The sequence below is a fragment of the Capra hircus genome, chromosome 11, assembly GCF_001704415.2.
Source record: "Capra hircus breed San Clemente chromosome 11, ASM170441v1, whole genome shotgun sequence".
NCBI lineage: Eukaryota > Metazoa > Chordata > Mammalia > Artiodactyla > Bovidae > Capra > Capra hircus.
In genome coordinates, this window is record NC_030818.1 from 100,577,326 (window position 1) to 100,594,701 (window position 17,376).

The 17,376-nt window shown below is 47.0% G+C and overlaps 1 protein-coding gene across 3 annotated transcripts in view; it reads left to right on the top strand.

Annotated features, from left to right (window-relative positions):
• The window catches only part of ABL1 (ABL proto-oncogene 1, non-receptor tyrosine kinase), a 138,435-nt gene that overhangs the window by 115,571 nt on the left and 5,488 nt on the right, over nt 1-17,376 (top strand). For 2 of the 3 annotated variants that reach the window (XM_018055988.1, XM_018055989.1), the window contains exons 5-10: nt 6,706-6,790; nt 7,539-7,716; nt 9,460-9,644; nt 12,912-13,064; nt 14,613-14,702; nt 15,051-15,215. In XM_018055988.1, the coding sequence (XP_017911477.1) occupies nt 6,706-6,790; nt 7,539-7,716; nt 9,460-9,644; nt 12,912-13,064; nt 14,613-14,702; nt 15,051-15,215 (856 nt within the window). Of the gene's footprint in view, nt 1-6,705; nt 6,791-7,538; nt 7,717-9,459; nt 9,645-12,911; nt 13,065-14,612; nt 14,703-15,050; nt 16,046-17,376 lie in introns of those variants that run through there. The other variant, XM_018055990.1, reaches the window with a different exon arrangement.

Sequence of the window (17,376 nt, forward strand, 5' to 3'; positions counted from 1 at the left end):
TCTTTATCCTTCCTGTTCGGTATCGCAGGGCCCTCTGCAGACAGAACCAGACCCTCCTTAACCAGCGGGGGAGCAAGGCCCTGCTTTTAACCACCACTGTGTATTGATCCTCCAGGCAGCACTGGTCTCTTCCCTTCAGGGAAAAAGGAAGACCAGAAGAGAGAAAAAGGGGACTGTAGGTTGACCCCTTTTCATACTGATATGGGGTTCTCAAGGCAAGAATACTGAAGTGGTTTGCCATTCCCTTCTCCAGTGGACCACATTCTGTCAGACCTCTCCACCATGACCCGCCCATCTTGGGTGGCCCCACGGGCATGGCTTAGTTTCATTGAGTGGGAGAAATATCAATAACCTCAGATATGCAGATGACACCACCCTTATGGCAGAAAGTGAAGAGGAACTAAAAAGCCTCTTGATAAAAGAGAGAGGAGAGTGAAAAAGTTGGCTTAAAGCTCAACATTCAGAAAATGAAGATCATGGCATCTGGTCCCATCACTTCATGGGAAATAGATGGGGAAACAGTGGAAACAGTGTCAGACTTTATTTGGGGGGGCTCCAAAATCACTGCAGATGGTGACTGCAGCCTTGAAATTAAAAGACGCTTACTCCTTGGAAGGAAAGTTATGACCAACCTAGATAGCATATTCAAAAGCAGAGACGTTACTTTGCCAACAAAGGTCCATCTAGTCAAGGCTATGGTTTTTCCTGTAGTCATGTATGGATGTGAGAGTTGGACTGTGAAGAAAGCTGAGCACTGAAGAATTGATGCTTTTGAAGTGTGGTGTTGGAGAAGACTCTTGAAGAGTCCCTTGGACTGCAAGGAGATCCAACCAGTGCGTTCTGAAGGAGATCAACCCTGGGATTTCTTTGGAAGGAATGCTGCTAAGGCTGAAACTCCAGTACTTTGGCCACCTCATGAGAAGAGTTGACTCATTGAAAAAGACCCTGATCCTGGGAGGGATTGGGGGCAGGAGGAGAAGGGGACGATGGAGGATGAGATGGCTGGATGGCATCACGGACTCAATGGACGTGAGTCTGAGTGAACTCCGGGAGTTGGTGATGGACAGGGAGGCCTGGCGTGCTGCGATTCATGGGGTCGCAAAGAGTCGGAGCGACTGAACGACTGAGCAACTGAACTGAACTGAGGTTGACCCCTGTGGTGGGAAACTGGAATTACAGCAAAGGCCTCCTCATGGGGAACGTTTAGTTTGAATTTTGACAGTCTTGAGCTGTCTAGTAAAAGTTTGTACATCAGTCATCTTTGTATAAAACAGCTGTGTAAGTAATATAATTTGGAAAAGTCTGCCATTGATCTAATTGTGTTAATATTGACTCATAAGCTAGCTGACAAATTTACTGTTAAAATAGTGGAAAATAGCACTGTTGAAAAAAGTTGGAGCTTAGCCCCGTCTTCAGCTGCTGACCTGTTTTTCCAGTAGGTGATATATATACATAGTTCCCTCCACCCTTGAGTGTCATGTCCTTCCGGAAATAGTCCACACGTGTGTTCTCTTTTTAACCATGTGGTAGCCTGCTACAGATACAGCTCTGAACCTTCTGTTGCTGTATCTTGGCAGTTCCTCCTTGACAGTACTCGGAAGGTGGCCTTGGTTTTGGTTGATATTTTAGTATCTTACCAGCCTTCCGTAGACATGCGTCTTCTCTCCTCTCCTTTGCTGTTACACGCAGGGTACAGGGACTCTCCGTGTTTGCACATGTGGGAGACTGAGCTGGTAGGTCAGTTCCTCTGAGAAGAAACTGCTGGATCCACGTGCTCGGACCAGTGCGCACTCCAGCCCCCGTGTGGAGGAGGTGCCTGTTTTCCGCACCTGCGCTGACACAGTATGTGTTCGGTTTGGGTTTTGCATTTGTTACTCCCCCGGCCCACCCCCAGGAAGCTGGTCTTACTGGAGAGCTCCAGTCACAAACAGACAAGGGAAGGCCCCAGGACACCAAGAACCCTGGCCAGTCTCCGAGGTCGCTCTGGCTTCGTGAGGAGCCATGTGCTGGGGAGAGGGGCTGCTGCCCTGTCATGTGGGTTCCCTCTGGCCATGGAGCTCAACACGGCTACACTACTGAGGACCAGAGTCTGGGGTTCCTCTCTGAGATCGTCCCTTATGGACTTTTCACTTGCTCTTTAAGCCCCCCACCTGATTTGTGAACCAGCCACCTTCCTCACTCTAGCTCAGAACCTCCCCTGTCTCTCCCGCGTGTTGATCCTGGTCGAGCTGATGGTGCGGAGTGACATTTCAGTGTGCTTGTAATTGCACTCCTCTGATGTTGGGTAAACACGAAACATGAAAGCTGATCTACCTTAGACACGAGCCCAGCTCGACCAAGAGAGAGGTCTGGAGAGGACTGAGAGCTGGGCTGGACTTAAAAATGGTGTTCTCTCCTGTGCCATAGAGTTCCTGCTTTTGGGGATGAGGCCAGTGAGCAAAAAGGATGAAGCTACCTGTGACATGTTGAGTCTGAGAGAATGTGAAAAAGACCCCAAAGCCAATGTTAAGTAAAGAACCAGCCCGTCTTCCATACAAGCAATATGTTTAGCCTGCTTCTCAGGAATAGAGATCAGCTGTCTTAATAATAGGGACAGTGAATCCCCCAGAGTGGTGATGACCGTGTTCTGAGTGCTGCCCTTGGTGCTGTGTACGAGCCAGGTAATGCTCTTCTTTCCGTTCAGTAGGCAAGACGACAAGTCCAGCGATACTGTCACCTGTCACGTAGGTGACTTACCGTGGTGACACAGCAGCAGAGCTCGGTGGGGATGACTCACAAGCATCCTCTTAACCACTGGGCCAGCCACAGCTTTCGTCCACATCCAGTCAGGCCTCGTGAAGAGGGGCCAGGGGACCCATCTCCCTCCTTGACAGACAGGACTGAAATTCACAGCCTTTACTCACAGTGTGGACTTCGCCCTAATCATTCAGAATTCCTTTTATTTTACTATGTAAATGGAAGAAACCTCTTCAAAAAGGTGATGGAGATTTTTTAAATGAAAGGACTACAACAGGATAGCATCAGGGATATTTCCAGTTTAACACAGCTGCCAGTGTAGGATGCTGTTAGTAGTTAAAGTTAAAAATTGAACCAGGCCTGCTTCCAGCAGGGGGAGACAAGTTCACACAAGATTGTCCTGAAAGACAAAAAACAAGGAGTTATTTATACTGTCCACATGCCGTGTGTGTGTCTGCATGTGTGTGTGTGAGTGAGTGAATGAGCGGAGAGAGAGGAGGATGCCTTTGAAAGCCAAAGAGTTCCTTTGCACGTCCACGCCCCTCAAGACCTGGAACGTGGTTCTTGTAGAAGAGTCAGTAGCTACAAGAGCAGTATTACTTCGGAAATGATCTCACTCTGCGTGGTTCGTTAGGGGGCCTTTACGCCGACAAGCCTTCATTCGAGGGCTGCTTGTTGAACGTGCTGTTGGCTGAGCAGGAGTCGTACAGGCCCTGGTCCTTCCCGTGAGTGGCATTGAGTCCCGTGGTTCCGGCAGGCACTTGCCCCCCAGCCATCCGTAGTAGTGTGTCGCCCTGGTAGATCAGAGCCCGCCGCCCCGGAGACAGTGGGGTCCTGCAACGCGGGAGACCTGGGTTTGATCCCTGGGTTGGGAAGATCCCCTGGAGAAAGGAAAGGCCACCCACTCCAGTATCCTGACCTGCAGAATTCCATGGACCGTGTAGTCCATGGGGTCTCAAAGAGTGGGACATGACTGAGCAGCTTTCATTTTCACCCTGGTAGATCAGAGCCCACTGCCCCAGAGACAGTGTGGTCTGCTCAGTGTGCTCAGGACAGAGAGGACTTGAAGAATTAAACAGCCAGGAAGGTGGTGGCAGGGGTGTGTTCTTTTCCCACCCATGCAGCGTGACACAGACACCACCCAGGATGTTTAACTGACCTTAGAATGGCTCACCTTTTTTAAAAAAAAAACAACTTTCTTTCTTTCTTTTTGGCTTTGCTGGGTCTTTGTCGCTGCATGGCTTTTCCCTAGCTGCGGTGAGTGGGGCCGCCCCTCTTGAATTGCGGTCCATGGGCTTCTTGGTGCAGTGGCTTCTCTTTTTGCAGAGCACAGACTTTAGAGCACTCAGGTTTCCGTAGTCGCAGCACGTGGGCTCAGTAGATGCTTAGAAAAAATCTGCAAACAATAAACACTGGAGAGAGTGTGGAGCAAAGAGAACCTTCTTACTCTGTTGGTGGGAATGTAAATTGATACTATGGAGAACAGTATGGAGATTTCTTTAAAAATTAGGAATTAATTGTGGCTCATGGGCTTAGCTGCTTTGCAAGGCATGTGGAATCTTCCCAGACCAGGGATGGAACTCAGGCCTCTCGCATTGTTTGGTAGATTCTTTTCTTTTTTAAATTTATCTAATTTTAATTGGGGGATAATTGCTTAATAGTGTTGTATTGGTTTCTGCCATACAGCAACATGAATCTGCCATAAGTATACATATGTTTCCTCCCTTTTGAACCTGCCTCCCACCTCCCACCACATCCCACCCTCTAGGTTATCACAGAGCACCAGTTGAGCTCCCTGCTTCCTGCAGCAAATTCCCACTGACTGTTTTACATATGGTAATGTATATGTTTCTATCTCAATTTGTCCCATCCTCTCCTTTCCCCACTGTGTCCACAAATCTGTTGTCTATGGGTCTCTAACACTGCCCTACAAATAGGTTCATCAGTACCATGTTTTTAGATTCCGTATGTAAGAGTTAATATGATACTGGTTTTTCTATTTCTGATTTACTTCACTCTATGTAACAGGCTCTAGTTTCATCCACCTCACTAGAACTGACTCAAATTTGTTCCTTTTTATGGGTGTATATTATTCCCTTGTATATATGCGCCACAACTTCTTTATCCGTTCATCTGTTGAAGGATATCTAGGTTGCTTCCATGTCCTGGCTGTTGTAAGTAGTGCTGCAGTGAACACTGGGGCACATGTGTCTTTTGAAATAGTTTTCACAGGGTATGTGCCCAGTAGTGGGATTGCTGGGTCATACGGTGGTTTTAAGGAATCTCCATACTGTTCTCCATTGTGGCTGTTATTAACTTACATTCCCACCAACAGTGCAAGGAGGTTCCCTTTTCCCCACACCCTCCCCAGCATTTGTCGTTTGTAGATTTTTTCATGATGGCCATCATCTCATACAGTGAGGTGATACCTCATTGTATTTTGGTTTGCATGTCTCTAATAATAAGCAATGTTGAGCATCTTTTCGTATTTATTAATCATCTGTGTGTCTTCTTTAGAGAAATGTTTGTTTAGGTCTTCTGCCAGTATTTTATTGGGTTGTTTGTTTTTCTGATATTGAGCTGCTGCTGGGTGGATTCTTCACCACCGAGCTACCAGGGAAGCCCTCACCATTTCTATAGGGCAGTAAATTATGTCTGCGTTTCAGTCCCACCAAGCCCTGAGCTGAGTGATTCAGGGCGCTGACACATCCTCACTGGTCCTTCTTCGCTGGTAAACACGATTGACCAGAGCAGGACAGCGCTCAGTAGAGGGCGACCTGTCCTCTGGAGGTCATCCCCAGGTGCCAGGGTGGGCACCGGCAGCTACAGTGAGCAGGACACTAGCTCTTTGTTTCCCAGAGGGGCCGCAGGTACAGTGTAAAGAAAGCTCCACTTTTAAAGTAGTTGATAAAGCTTTCTTCTTGGGGAATCTGGTTTTCAAGACATGCTCTCCCTGTCTCCCCTGCAGTCTTGCTCTTCAGACAGACTCAGACTCCATGTTGAAACCTGGGAGGGTAGGGTCTCACTTCCCTCGTTGGCCTTTATAGCAACAGACTACATCACATCTCATCCATTGGCTTCTTCCTTTGGTGGTCAGAAAAGAGGTCTCCCCAACATAAGCCCACCCCCACGATCTCGATAACAGGGCCAACCCCAGGACCCAGCATCGCAGCACTCCACCCTGATAGGTGAGGAAATGTAGAAATATTGTCACGTTTGCTCTGGGCGTATGCTAATACCTTTGTCTCCCCTTGGCATTTAAATACTGTGAACTCGCTAAAACGTGGTGTGGGCTGGTGATCACATTTATGAACCCGTTGCTAGGGGAGCTGCTAGTGAGGCTTGTTTTAGGATCTGAGTAAATTAACCTGACAGGTAGTGGCGATTGCTTCATTAAGGGCCGCTTAAGACCACGGTTCTTAAGAAACTCAGCGTCCTGTCTTGCTGCCACATCTTGAGGCCCTGTTCATTGGTAGTGCTATACATCTTTTTGTGTCATCAAGGTCCCTTCTCTTGAATCAAGTACCTTTGGGATTCTTCAAGTGATTTTTTTTTTTTTTTAAACATTTTGGGAGTCCTTGGAAACCAGCCGTTCCTTAGGGAAGTGGTACCATGCTTGTGGTGGTTGCCTTCACACATCTCCCTCCCTCCCCGTAAACTTCACTAGGTGATGGAAACAAGTAGTCTGCATGGAGTCACCAGAGCAAGTCACCAACATACCTAGCCAGCTTTGCTGTCGTGCTCAGGGTGAGAATTCAGAAGCTCCACGCCATAGTGGAAAATTCTTTGTGCTGTTGGGCTGATGACTGGCTACCTTGGAACCTGTCCAGAAGGATGTCGTGGTTGAAACCGGTGGACCAGGATCATTGCCCGTCAGAGCTCCAGCTTGTGTTAACCGTTCAAGTCGTACTTCCCCACTTGAACACTTTCCTTGCTGAGATAATGTCATCACTTCTTTCTTTCCTACAGGAGGATACCATGGAGGTGGAGGAGTTCTTGAAAGAGGCTGCAGTAATGAAAGAGATCAAGCACCCCAATTTAGTACAGTTACTCGGTGAGTGTGAGGAGCTCTGAACTTTGAATTAAATTCTCCAAGTGATACAGGCGCTGTTGGAACAGAGGTGAATGGCTCACTGCCTTAAAGTTTCTGGTCTGTACATCTGTTCCCCACCTGCATCAGCCCTTGGTACAAAGAGGCCTGTGTTGAATGGGCGTGTGTGTGTGTGTGTCCATGCACCCGCACAAGTGAGAGATGGCGGGTGTGTGTGTCCGTGCACCCCCACAAGTGAGAGATGAGGTGTGTGTGTGTGTGTGTGTCCATGTGCCCACACTAGTGATGGATGGCAGGTGTGTGTCCATGTGCCCACATGAGTGAGAGAGAATATTATAACTTTTAGTTGATACCCGAAAGTGGTCAAGCACAAGTCTCAAATCAACATCTTGAAACGTAAGAATTTCAGAAGTTCCTTCCTGAAGCGATTCTGTACGTAGAAATATCCATATATCCATTGGGGTGATGACTTAGTATGTTTGATGTGGCCCGGCCTCTGCTCTTGAACTCAACGGCAGCCTCTTTCCTGTTGAAGCCCATGGGCTTGAGAGGAAGGAAAAAGCAGGGGACCACGTCCCTCCCACGGAAACATCTCAACCGGCGAGTGCGTGGAGTCCTCGCAGGACGTGGGTCCAGGATGTAGGGCAGAGTGAGAATCCATCTCAGAAGCCTTGTTCTTCAGGGCTCATCTTTTCTGGTGTGTGTTCCGTTGGGAGCGGAGCGGCACGCTGAAGCCTTGTCTCGTTGGCAGGGGTCTGCACCCGGGAGCCCCCGTTCTACATAATCACTGAGTTCATGACCTATGGGAACCTGCTGGACTACCTGAGGGACTGTAACCGGCAGGAGGTGAATGCCGTGGTGCTGCTGTACATGGCCACTCAGATCTCGTCCGCCATGGAGTACCTGGAGAAGAAAAACTTCATCCACAGGTAGGAGCCCCAAGAGGCCGCCCTCCCCGCACCAGCAGAGTCGCGGGGCAACAGTGGGACCCGGGCATCCTTTTACAAAAAAAACACCCCAACCTACAAGGTCTTCTGGCTCAGCCTCTGACTTTTTTAGTGCCGGCAGCTGCTTGGACCTTGGAGCAAAGGCAAACACCAGGTTCCTGACGTTGCCAGGCTGAGAAGTATTTCACTGCAGAATCATTTTGGACTAGGAGGAATACTGAGTGAAGTTTATCAGAAGGCGCCCCTTTTCACTGGCAGGGCTCCCTGTGACATAGGGCACCTGTTACTCCTCCAGGGCTGGGGCTCATTAGTAGTGTTGTGACCCCTTCCCAGCAGCCACTGGCGTGTTTTTTCCCCACAAGCTCTCAGAAACGGCCCTACATGGGTTTTGTTCCCGTGTTGTGTGTGTATGTGTTTTCCCCTCCCTTCTGGTAATTATCATTTCATTCTCCACTTAACTTGCTGTCATCTGGTTCAGGGATGTTTCCACCATTGTCAGGATTGTGTATGCGTAGTTCTAAATTAAGCATCTTGGCTGCTTCAAAGCCTGGAGTGTTCTGACCTTCAAGCATGCCACAATTATCTTGGTCTCCACATTCTTTGCTGGTGGAAATGGCTTCCTAGCAGAGTGACGGCCTGTGCAGGACAGGGCCTGATGGGCTTTGCCGGAGTCTTCTATACAAGATGTTCTCCAGCCACCGTGGTGACCTTTCCTTCCCAATTAACTCAAGTATGAAACCTGTACACGGAACTTCGTAGTGAGGAGTAAGAGGAGCGTGTGTGAACTGCTGGCGGTGCCTTGTATGACAGATTTTTCTCTGCTCCATGCGAGTCTGCTTCAGAGGCTCCTGTCACTCAGGAAAGTGAACCCTCTGAGGCTGCAAATTGAAATTTCTTGACTTCTGGTTTGCCTTGCATGGCTTGGTTCGTTCTCTCTTCATTCACGCAAACTTAAAATGCTTTACTGAAATCCTATTAGGCACAACCCTCCTGAATTTCCTTTCCCTCTCATTGCTGGTGATCAGGCTATCTCACACAGCCATCGCCTTCACAGCCTCACCCCGCACTCCAGGTTGCCTTGCGATTTCATGGTTAACGTCCGTGAACCAGAGATTAGGCTCCTCTCTCCGTGGGAGAATCAGGAGGCAAAAGGAAGCCGATTATACAGGAGAGAATCCATAGGATACATTTGGATACGCATCAGGAAGAAATAGGAAAGTGGGAAATACAATTTGGATAAAGAATGTCGTGGGCTTTATTTTATCCTGTTGAGTCTAAATAGGACAAGCAGAGACTCACGCTGAGGAAGTTTCTCGAGATCAAGGCCTGGCCTGGATGTCCGCTCCCGGTGCCTGGCACAGGGTAGTAGTAGCTGAACAGACTCCTAAGGACACTGTCCCCAGGCATCAGTCAGTGCTCTACTGTGAATTCACTACCACGTACAGCCACCCTAAGAAGCAAGCACTGCTATCATCATCTTCATCTTATGGGGGAGAGAACTGAGTCCTAGGGTGATTTGCTCACTCCAGGTCATGGGGCCAGGGAGCCTGTTCTCCTGCCACCCTCTGCAGGTAGAGCTTGGTGGTTACTATTTACAAGTAGATGTATTTGTTTAGGATCTCCCATTTTCCCATTGTGGGTGTTGCCCCTTGGTAAACAGTAGTGGAAGATTTGTAAAGCTGACAGCCAGCCAGGAACTCACAGATAAACTGTTTCCTTTCCCAGAGATCTTGCTGCCCGAAACTGCCTGGTAGGGGAAAACCACTTGGTGAAGGTGGCTGATTTCGGCCTGAGCAGGCTGATGACAGGGGATACCTACACAGCCCACGCCGGGGCCAAGTTCCCCATCAAGTGGACGGCACCCGAGAGCCTGGCCTACAACAAGTTCTCCATCAAGTCGGACATCTGGGGTAAGGGCCACTGCTTTGGTTTTGTCCTCGCCTTCGTCTAGGGTGGGGCTGTGATCCCATTTTGCTTTCTCTCCTTGCCTTTTCAGTTCCTTTTCCCTTGCTCTTTCATTTCTTTCTCATTGCTTCCTTCTCTTTTTGTTTCTTTTACTTCTTTTTCAATTTTAAAAATCTCTTCTCCCATGTTTTCTCTCCTAAATGAGGTAAAAGTGAGGTTTTTTTTCCTCTTCCAAAATAATTCAGATGAACTCTTTCCCCCAACTTAACGACTTTATGTCTTCTTCACTGTTAGATTGCCTGGATGTGCAGGGCAGCCAGCCCACCTTGCAGGCACCCAGGGTCTGCCTCTGTGGAGAGAATGCTGCAGAGTCTGGTTTGAGATTCAAGTAGAATGTTCCTCTCCAAAGCCTTGTGTGACAGTATTTTATTTTTACTTTTTGTTATGCAGATTGTCAGCAGGCAGTCAAGGAGGCAAGAGTTGCCTGGTGACTCCAGGCACTTGCCACCCCCAGCTTTGCTGTCTTCACCTCGTGGTACCCTCTCACCCTATCCCCCCGCCCAGCCCCAACCCTTGTTATTTCAAAATAAATTCCAGACAGCATAATGTTTTGTCCATGAATATTTCATATGTCTCTTAAAGACGGCTTTTGTGTTTGTAGAACCGCAAGTTGAGCTTAGTTTCTGAATTTTGCGTGCTTAGTCACTCAGTTGTGTCCGACTCTTTGCAACCCCTTGGACTGTAGCCCACCAGGTTCCTCTGTCCATGGGATGTTTCAAGCCAGAATACTGGAGTGGGTTGCCTTTCCTTCTCCAGGGGATCTTCCCGACTCAAGAATCGAACCCGTGTCTCCTGAATTACAGACAGTTTCTTTACCTGCTGAGCCATCAAGGAACCGGTTTCTAAATATTAGCAAATATCAATGTTCAAATTTCCAGTTAATCATAAAAGTCATGCTTTTTTTTTTTAATCTGTTTGAATTGGGGTGAAAATACAAATTTCCCAGTGCAATTAGTTGATGATATTCTTTAGGTCTCCCCTAATCTGTAAACTTCTTTTTTGTCTCTGTGTCTCTCGCTGGTTGTTTGTGGAAGAGGTCCTGCCATTTGTCCTTTAAAGTCTCCCACATTCCGGATTCTGCTCACTGTCTATCATGTTCCTCAGCCTTCACTGTTCCCAGAAAATGGGTAGTTGGACCTAGACACCTTGATCACATTCGGGTTTGACTTGTTTTGTTTTGGTAAGAGTACTTCATAGGAAGGAGGGTACCTTTGATCAGTAGCCCCGTAATTCTTGATTTTCCCTCTGTCTAGAGCCACTGACTTATGAGGGGGTTGCCAAATGACAGTTCCCTGGTTCTGTCATTCCTTATTCATTTATGAGCTCCATACTTCTATAAGAAGAAACTTCCTCCCTCCTACCATCTGATTACAGTAGGGGGTACAGTTCATACAGGAAAGACAAATATAAACTTCCTTGCCATTATTAACCAGTTTCCAAGATAACAGATTGATTTCTTAATACCCTCCAGTGGTGACCAATTCAGTTCAGTTCAGTCACTCAGTCGTGTCTGATTCTTTGCGACCCCATGAATCGCAGCACTCCAGGCCTCCCTGTTCATCACCATCTCCTGGAGTTCACTCAGACTCACGTCCATCGAGTCCGTGATGCCATCCAGCCATCTCATCCTCCATCGTCCCCTTCTCCTCCTGCCCCCAATCCCTCCCAGCATCAGTGTCTTTTCCAATGAGTCAACTCTTCGCATGAGGTGGCCCAAGTACTGGCGTTTCAGCCTTAGCATCATTCCTTCCAAAGAAATCCCGGGGCTGATCTCCTTCAGAATGGACTGGTTGGATCTCCTTACAGTCCAAGGGACTCTCAAGAGTCTTCTCCAACACCACAGTTCAAAAGCATCAATTCTTTGGCTCTCAGCTTTCTTCACAGTCCAACTCTCACATCCATACATGACCACAGGAAAAACCATAGCTTTGACTAGACGGACCTTTGTTGGCAAAGTAATGTCTCTGCTTTTGAATATGCTATCTAGGTTGGTCATAACTTTTCTTCCAAAAAGTAAGTGTCTTTTAATTTCATGGCTGCAGTCACCATCTGCAGTGATTTTTGGAGCCCCCCAAAATAAAGTCTGACACTGTTTCCACTGTTTCCCCATCTATTTCCCATGAAGTGATGGGACCGGATGCCGTGATCTTCGTTTTCTCAATGTTGAGCTTTAAGCCAACTTTTTCGCTCTCCTCTTTCACTTTCATCAAGAGGTTTTTTAGCTCCTCTTCACTTTCTGCCATAAGGGTGGTGTCATCTGCATATCTGAGGTTATTGATAGTTCACCTGGCAATGTTGATTCCAGCTTGTGTTTCTTCCAGTCCAGCGTTTCTCATGATGTACTCTGCATAGAAGTTAAATAAGCATAGTGACAATATACAGCCTTGACGTACTCCTTTTCCTATCTGGAACCAGTCTATTGTTCCATGTCCAGTTCTAACTGTTGCTTCCTGACCAATTAGGTTTTGTTTTTCTTTTGTAGTATTATTACAAGCTCTTGGATTTAATTATATTTGAGTATATTATAGATTAATCCACTGCAGCAGTTTTTTAAAATTGATACTCAGATCGTCTCAACTTTGGTCCATGGGAACTTCAAATTATTCCTGGTTCTTTCTGATAAAACCCTATAGTCTTCTATAGCATCTGTGCTATCTGAAATGAATGAAATACTCCAGGTTCATTCTCTGCCCCAGACCTGAACCACCCACTTCTCCAAGGAATTCAGGTTCCTTAGTGGGACCTGGAATTTCAGTGATTTCGTTAGATTTTAATGGAATTTTTTGAATTGGAAGGGACCTTAGAGATAACTTCACGTACCCAGGAGAGGTGCCTGTTGGAGGCACGCTGCTAGTTGGTCACAGAGCGACGACTAGAAATGGCCTCTTCAGTTCCAGTCCTAGGTGCCTTCCATCACATCTCCCAACAAGATGGCCATGCTCCCTTAAAGACCCTGGAGGGGCTGGTCACCCCAGGCCCCTCCTCTACTATAGCATGTGCTAGTCCGTGGGCGTGAGTGACCGGAAAGCCTAATTCTGTCCTGTCCTGTCCAGGGCTGTTGGTAATTAAGAACCTCATAAAATGTCAGAGTGTCTGGGCTGCTTCTGGGGTATAACTTCTGAAGTCTGCTGTATAGTTAGCCGGTTTTGAATGCGGTGCAGTCAAATCTTAAACGCATCTTGAACAGTCTGGCTCTTTCTTTTTTCTTTTAGCATTTGGAGTGTTGCTTTGGGAAATTGCTACCTATGGCATGTCACCTTACCCAGGAATTGACCTGTCCCAGGTGTATGAGCTGCTGGAGAAAGACTACCGCATGGAGCGCCCGGAAGGCTGCCCAGAGAAGGTCTACGAACTCATGCGAGCATGTGAGCCTCCCCCTGCTGGTTCTGATGTGGGCTCTGTAGGCAACCCAGTGCAGGGCGTGTGTGTCAAGTGAGGGGTTAAAAGTGCTCCATTTCCTCTCTTCTTTCCCATTCTTCAGAAGCAACTGCTGTACAGTTTGGTACTTTTTTTTTTTTCCATGTTTCTATGCGCTTTTATTCATATATAGTATTTTACGTATGAGGGTTTTTTTGTTTGTCTTTCATGCAAAAGAGACCGATGGATACCAAGCCTGGGTGGATAAAAGTCACTCAGAATATTTGCCTACTATACAAGAAATTTGCATTTATTAATAAGAACCCCAAGGTTTACAACCCTGTGAACTGTAGCCCACCAGGCTCCTCTGTCCGTGGGATTGCCCGGGCAAGAATACCGGAGTGGGTTGCCATTTCCTTCTCCAGGATCTTTCCAACCTAGGGATCCAATTTGCATCTCCTGCATCGGTAGGAGGATTCTCTACAGCTAAGCCACCAGGGAAGCCCATATATATTATGGGCCCTGAAATTTCAGCAATTTACATACACACATACACACACACACACACACACACACACACACACACACACGTGTGTGTGTTATATGTGTGTGTAAGTGTGCTACGTGTATGTGTGTTATGTGTGTGTTATAGGTTGTGTGTGTGTAAGTATGTAACGTGTGTGTGCATATATAAAATGTATAAAAATTTATCACCTCAACTTTTTTTTGTACTTAGCAGTGGAACAGGCCTGTGTTTCCATGTCTGTGATTCAGAGCAAGTGCACCCTCTTTCCCCCACTTTCCTGTCTCATATCTTTATGTAGCTGTCTGGCATCTATTATGATTTATTCATTCATCCAGTCCGCTTTTGATGAGCATTTGGTTGCTTTACACATTTGTTGTCGTCGTTTTTTGTTTTTTTGTTTTTTTTTGTCATTATAAATAAGGCAGGAACCAGCACCCTCAAACATAGACCTCTATGCACTTTACTAGTACTTCTTGAAGTTGAACTGTTGGTTCAGGGAGCTAAGTGCATTTTAAATTTTGATAGGTTTTATCATCTTTTTCTCAAAAAGGTTATATGAATTGATACTCTCAACAGAAGTTTCTGAGAGGGACTCTATGTCTTCACCTAATGGGATTTAGTCATCCCTTAATCCTCATTTTAACTTTGTTTTAATTTAGTACATCTTTTCTGATGAGGAACTTGGGCTTTGATAACCATGAAGTAAGGGTAAGGTAGGAAGCAAGCTATTGGCTTTAGTAACTTTCTACATTTGCTGGAGGCAGGCTGGTAAAATCCTATTTGTTAATGTAGTTGTTGCTGTCAGCCTGTCTCTAGGATTTTAGACTCCGTATTCCTGCCAGTATGTAAAATTTTCTCAAATTCTCAATGTCTGTAATAGGACACAGTGACATTCATCACTTTAACTTGTCATAGCAAAAGATGCTTAAGCAGGATTGGAATGTTAATTTCCAGACTTTCCACTGAGAATGTCTCGTCCCCCCATGTTCGCGAGGCGTCGTGGGCAGTCTGACTTGGGTCTCATCTGCAGGTTGGCAGTGGAATCCCTCCGACCGGCCCTCCTTCGCTGAGATCCACCAAGCCTTTGAAACGATGTTCCAGGAATCCAGCATATCAGATGGTAAAGTGCCCGTCCTGGGGGTGCCCATGGTGGAGAGCGAGGTCGACCTGGGAGGGACAGCCATGTGGGGCCCAGCCCAGGCCTTCAGTCCACTTCCTGCTAGAGCGTGTGGGCCAGCATCTCGCCAGAGACCAGAAAGTGGAGCAGGGGTGCTGAGGGTGGCTTTCCCTCTCTTGCAGCCAGGGTTCTGAAAGTTGCTCAAGTACTGTTTCTTCAGAGTGTGTGTCCCTTTTCTGTAACCGTATATAGTTTACTACTGTTGCCTTAAGAAGAGAAAGCCAACATACCACAATGATACCACTGCTGATGACTGCTGGTTTTGTTCTTAATTTTTTTGGTGTTTCTTAGAAGTGGAAAAGGAGTTGGGGAAGAAAGGCATGCGAGGGGTTGCAGGTACCCTGCTGCAGGCCCCAGAACTGCCCACCAAGACGAGAACCTCCAGGAGAGCTGCTGAGCACAAAGACACCCCCGACATGCCCGAGACACCCCACTCCAAGGGCCCAGGAGAGACTGGTATGTGCCCACCCCCCACCTGCCTCGGGGGCCCCAGGGAGTCAACCCTAAACTGAAAGGCAGGCACATCCCTCATGAGTGGGCCAGCTGCAGAGAGGAAAGTTCTCCTTTTCTCTGCACTCTCTACCCACCCCACCCACCGCCCCCATCAGGTAGGAGCCATTGCTTCCGCAGTCAGTCTAGTCAGATGGGCAGAGATGTTTATGAAACCTACAGGAACAAGCCCACCTTTTCATGTATCATTCACACTGTTTGTGGTTGTTCTGCACTGTGGACAGATAGAGCAATAATAAACACTGAACCAAACAAAGAGCAGCTCGTTGTGAAAGCACTGATACGAAAAGCTCCCTGGTGCTGATGGAGCCATGAGACCCCCGGGGCAGAGCTGGGGTCCTCATTGTCCCTGAGAAGAGACTGGTGCTGTCCCCTTGACTAGCGAAGGTGGTGGGAGCACTGCAGGAGGGGTTAACATGAGCAAACATGGACCCAGTGCCTCCTGTGTGCCAGGCTCTGCTCTGAGCAAGGCTGCTCTGGTTTTGCAGTCGCCCCAACCAAAAAGAAAATACAGAAGTATGGATTCCAGAGCAGACCAACTGGGTGGAGATGTCTGCAGTGGGTCAGGTGTCTGGGTTTTAGCTGCCTCTAGGGGATTGCTCTGATGGGCCACATACTCTGGGTGAATGGGAAGGGACAGGACAAAGCCAGAATCTACAAGACCCCATGATTCCAATTTTTTTCATCATGTTCTTGTTCAGTCACTCAGTCGTGTCCGACTCTTTGCGGCCCTGTGGACTGCAGCACACCAGGCTTCCCTGTACTTCACCATTTCCTGGAACTTGGTCAAACTCATGTCTGTTGAATCAGTGATGCCATCCAACCATGTCCTCTGTCGTCCCCTTCTCCTCCTGCCTTGAATCTTGCCCAGCATCAGAGTCTTTTCTAATGAATCAGTTCTTGGCATCAGGTGGCCAAAGTATTGGAGCTTCAGCTTCAGCATCAGTCCTTCCAGTGAATATTCAGGCTTGATTTCCTTTAGGATGGACTGGTTTGATCTCCTTGCTATCCAAGGGACTCTTCAAGAGTCTTCTCCAACACCACAATTCAGAAGCATCAATTCTTCAACATTCAGCCTTCTTTATGATCCAACTCTCACATCCATATATGATGACTGGAAAAACCATAGCTTTGACTATATGGACCTTTGTTGGCAAAATGATATCTTTGCTATCTAATACACTGTTTAGGTTTGTCATAGCTTTTCTTCCAAGGAGCAAGCATCTTTTAATTTCGTGGCTGCAGTCACCATCTTCAGTGATTTTGGAGCCTAAGAAAATGAAGTCTCTCATTGTTTCCCCATCTATTTGCCATGAAGTTATGGGACCCGATACCATGATCTTCGTTTTTTTAATATTGAGTTTTAAGCCAGCTTTTTCACTTTCCTCTTTCACTTTCCTCAAGAGGCTCTTTAGCTTCTCTTCGCTTTCTGCCATAAAGGTGCTGTATCTGAGGTTACTGATATTTCTCCCAGCAGTCTTGATTGCAGCTTTTGCTTTATCCAGCCCAGCATTTTGTATGATGTACTCTGCATATAAGTTAAATAAGCAGGGTAGCAATATACAGCCTTAACATACTCCCTTCCCAATTTGGACCCAGTTTGTTGTTGCATGTCTGGTTCTAACTGTTGCTTCTTGACCTGCATACAGGTTTCTCAGGAGGCAAGTAAGGTGTTCTGGTATATCCCAGCTCTTCCATAGTTTGTTGTGATTCACACAGTCAAAGGCTTTAGCATAGTCAATGAAGCAGTGGTAGATGTTTTTCTGGAATTTTCTTGCTTTTTCCATGATCCAGCAGATGTTGGCAATTTGATCTCTGATTCCTCTGCCTTTTCTAAATCCAGCTTGAACATCTGGAAGTTTTCGGTTCATGTACCGTTGAAGCCTAGCTTGGAGAATTTTGAGCGTTACTTTGCTAGCGTGTGAAATGAGTGCAGTTGTGTAGTAGTTTGAACATTCTTTGACATTGACTTTCTTTTGGTTTGGAATGAAAACTGACCTTTTCCATTCCTGTGGCCACTGCTGAGTTTTCCCAATTTACTGGCATATGGAGTTTACACCATCTCTTAGGATTTGAAGTAACTCAACTGGAATTCCATCATCTCCAC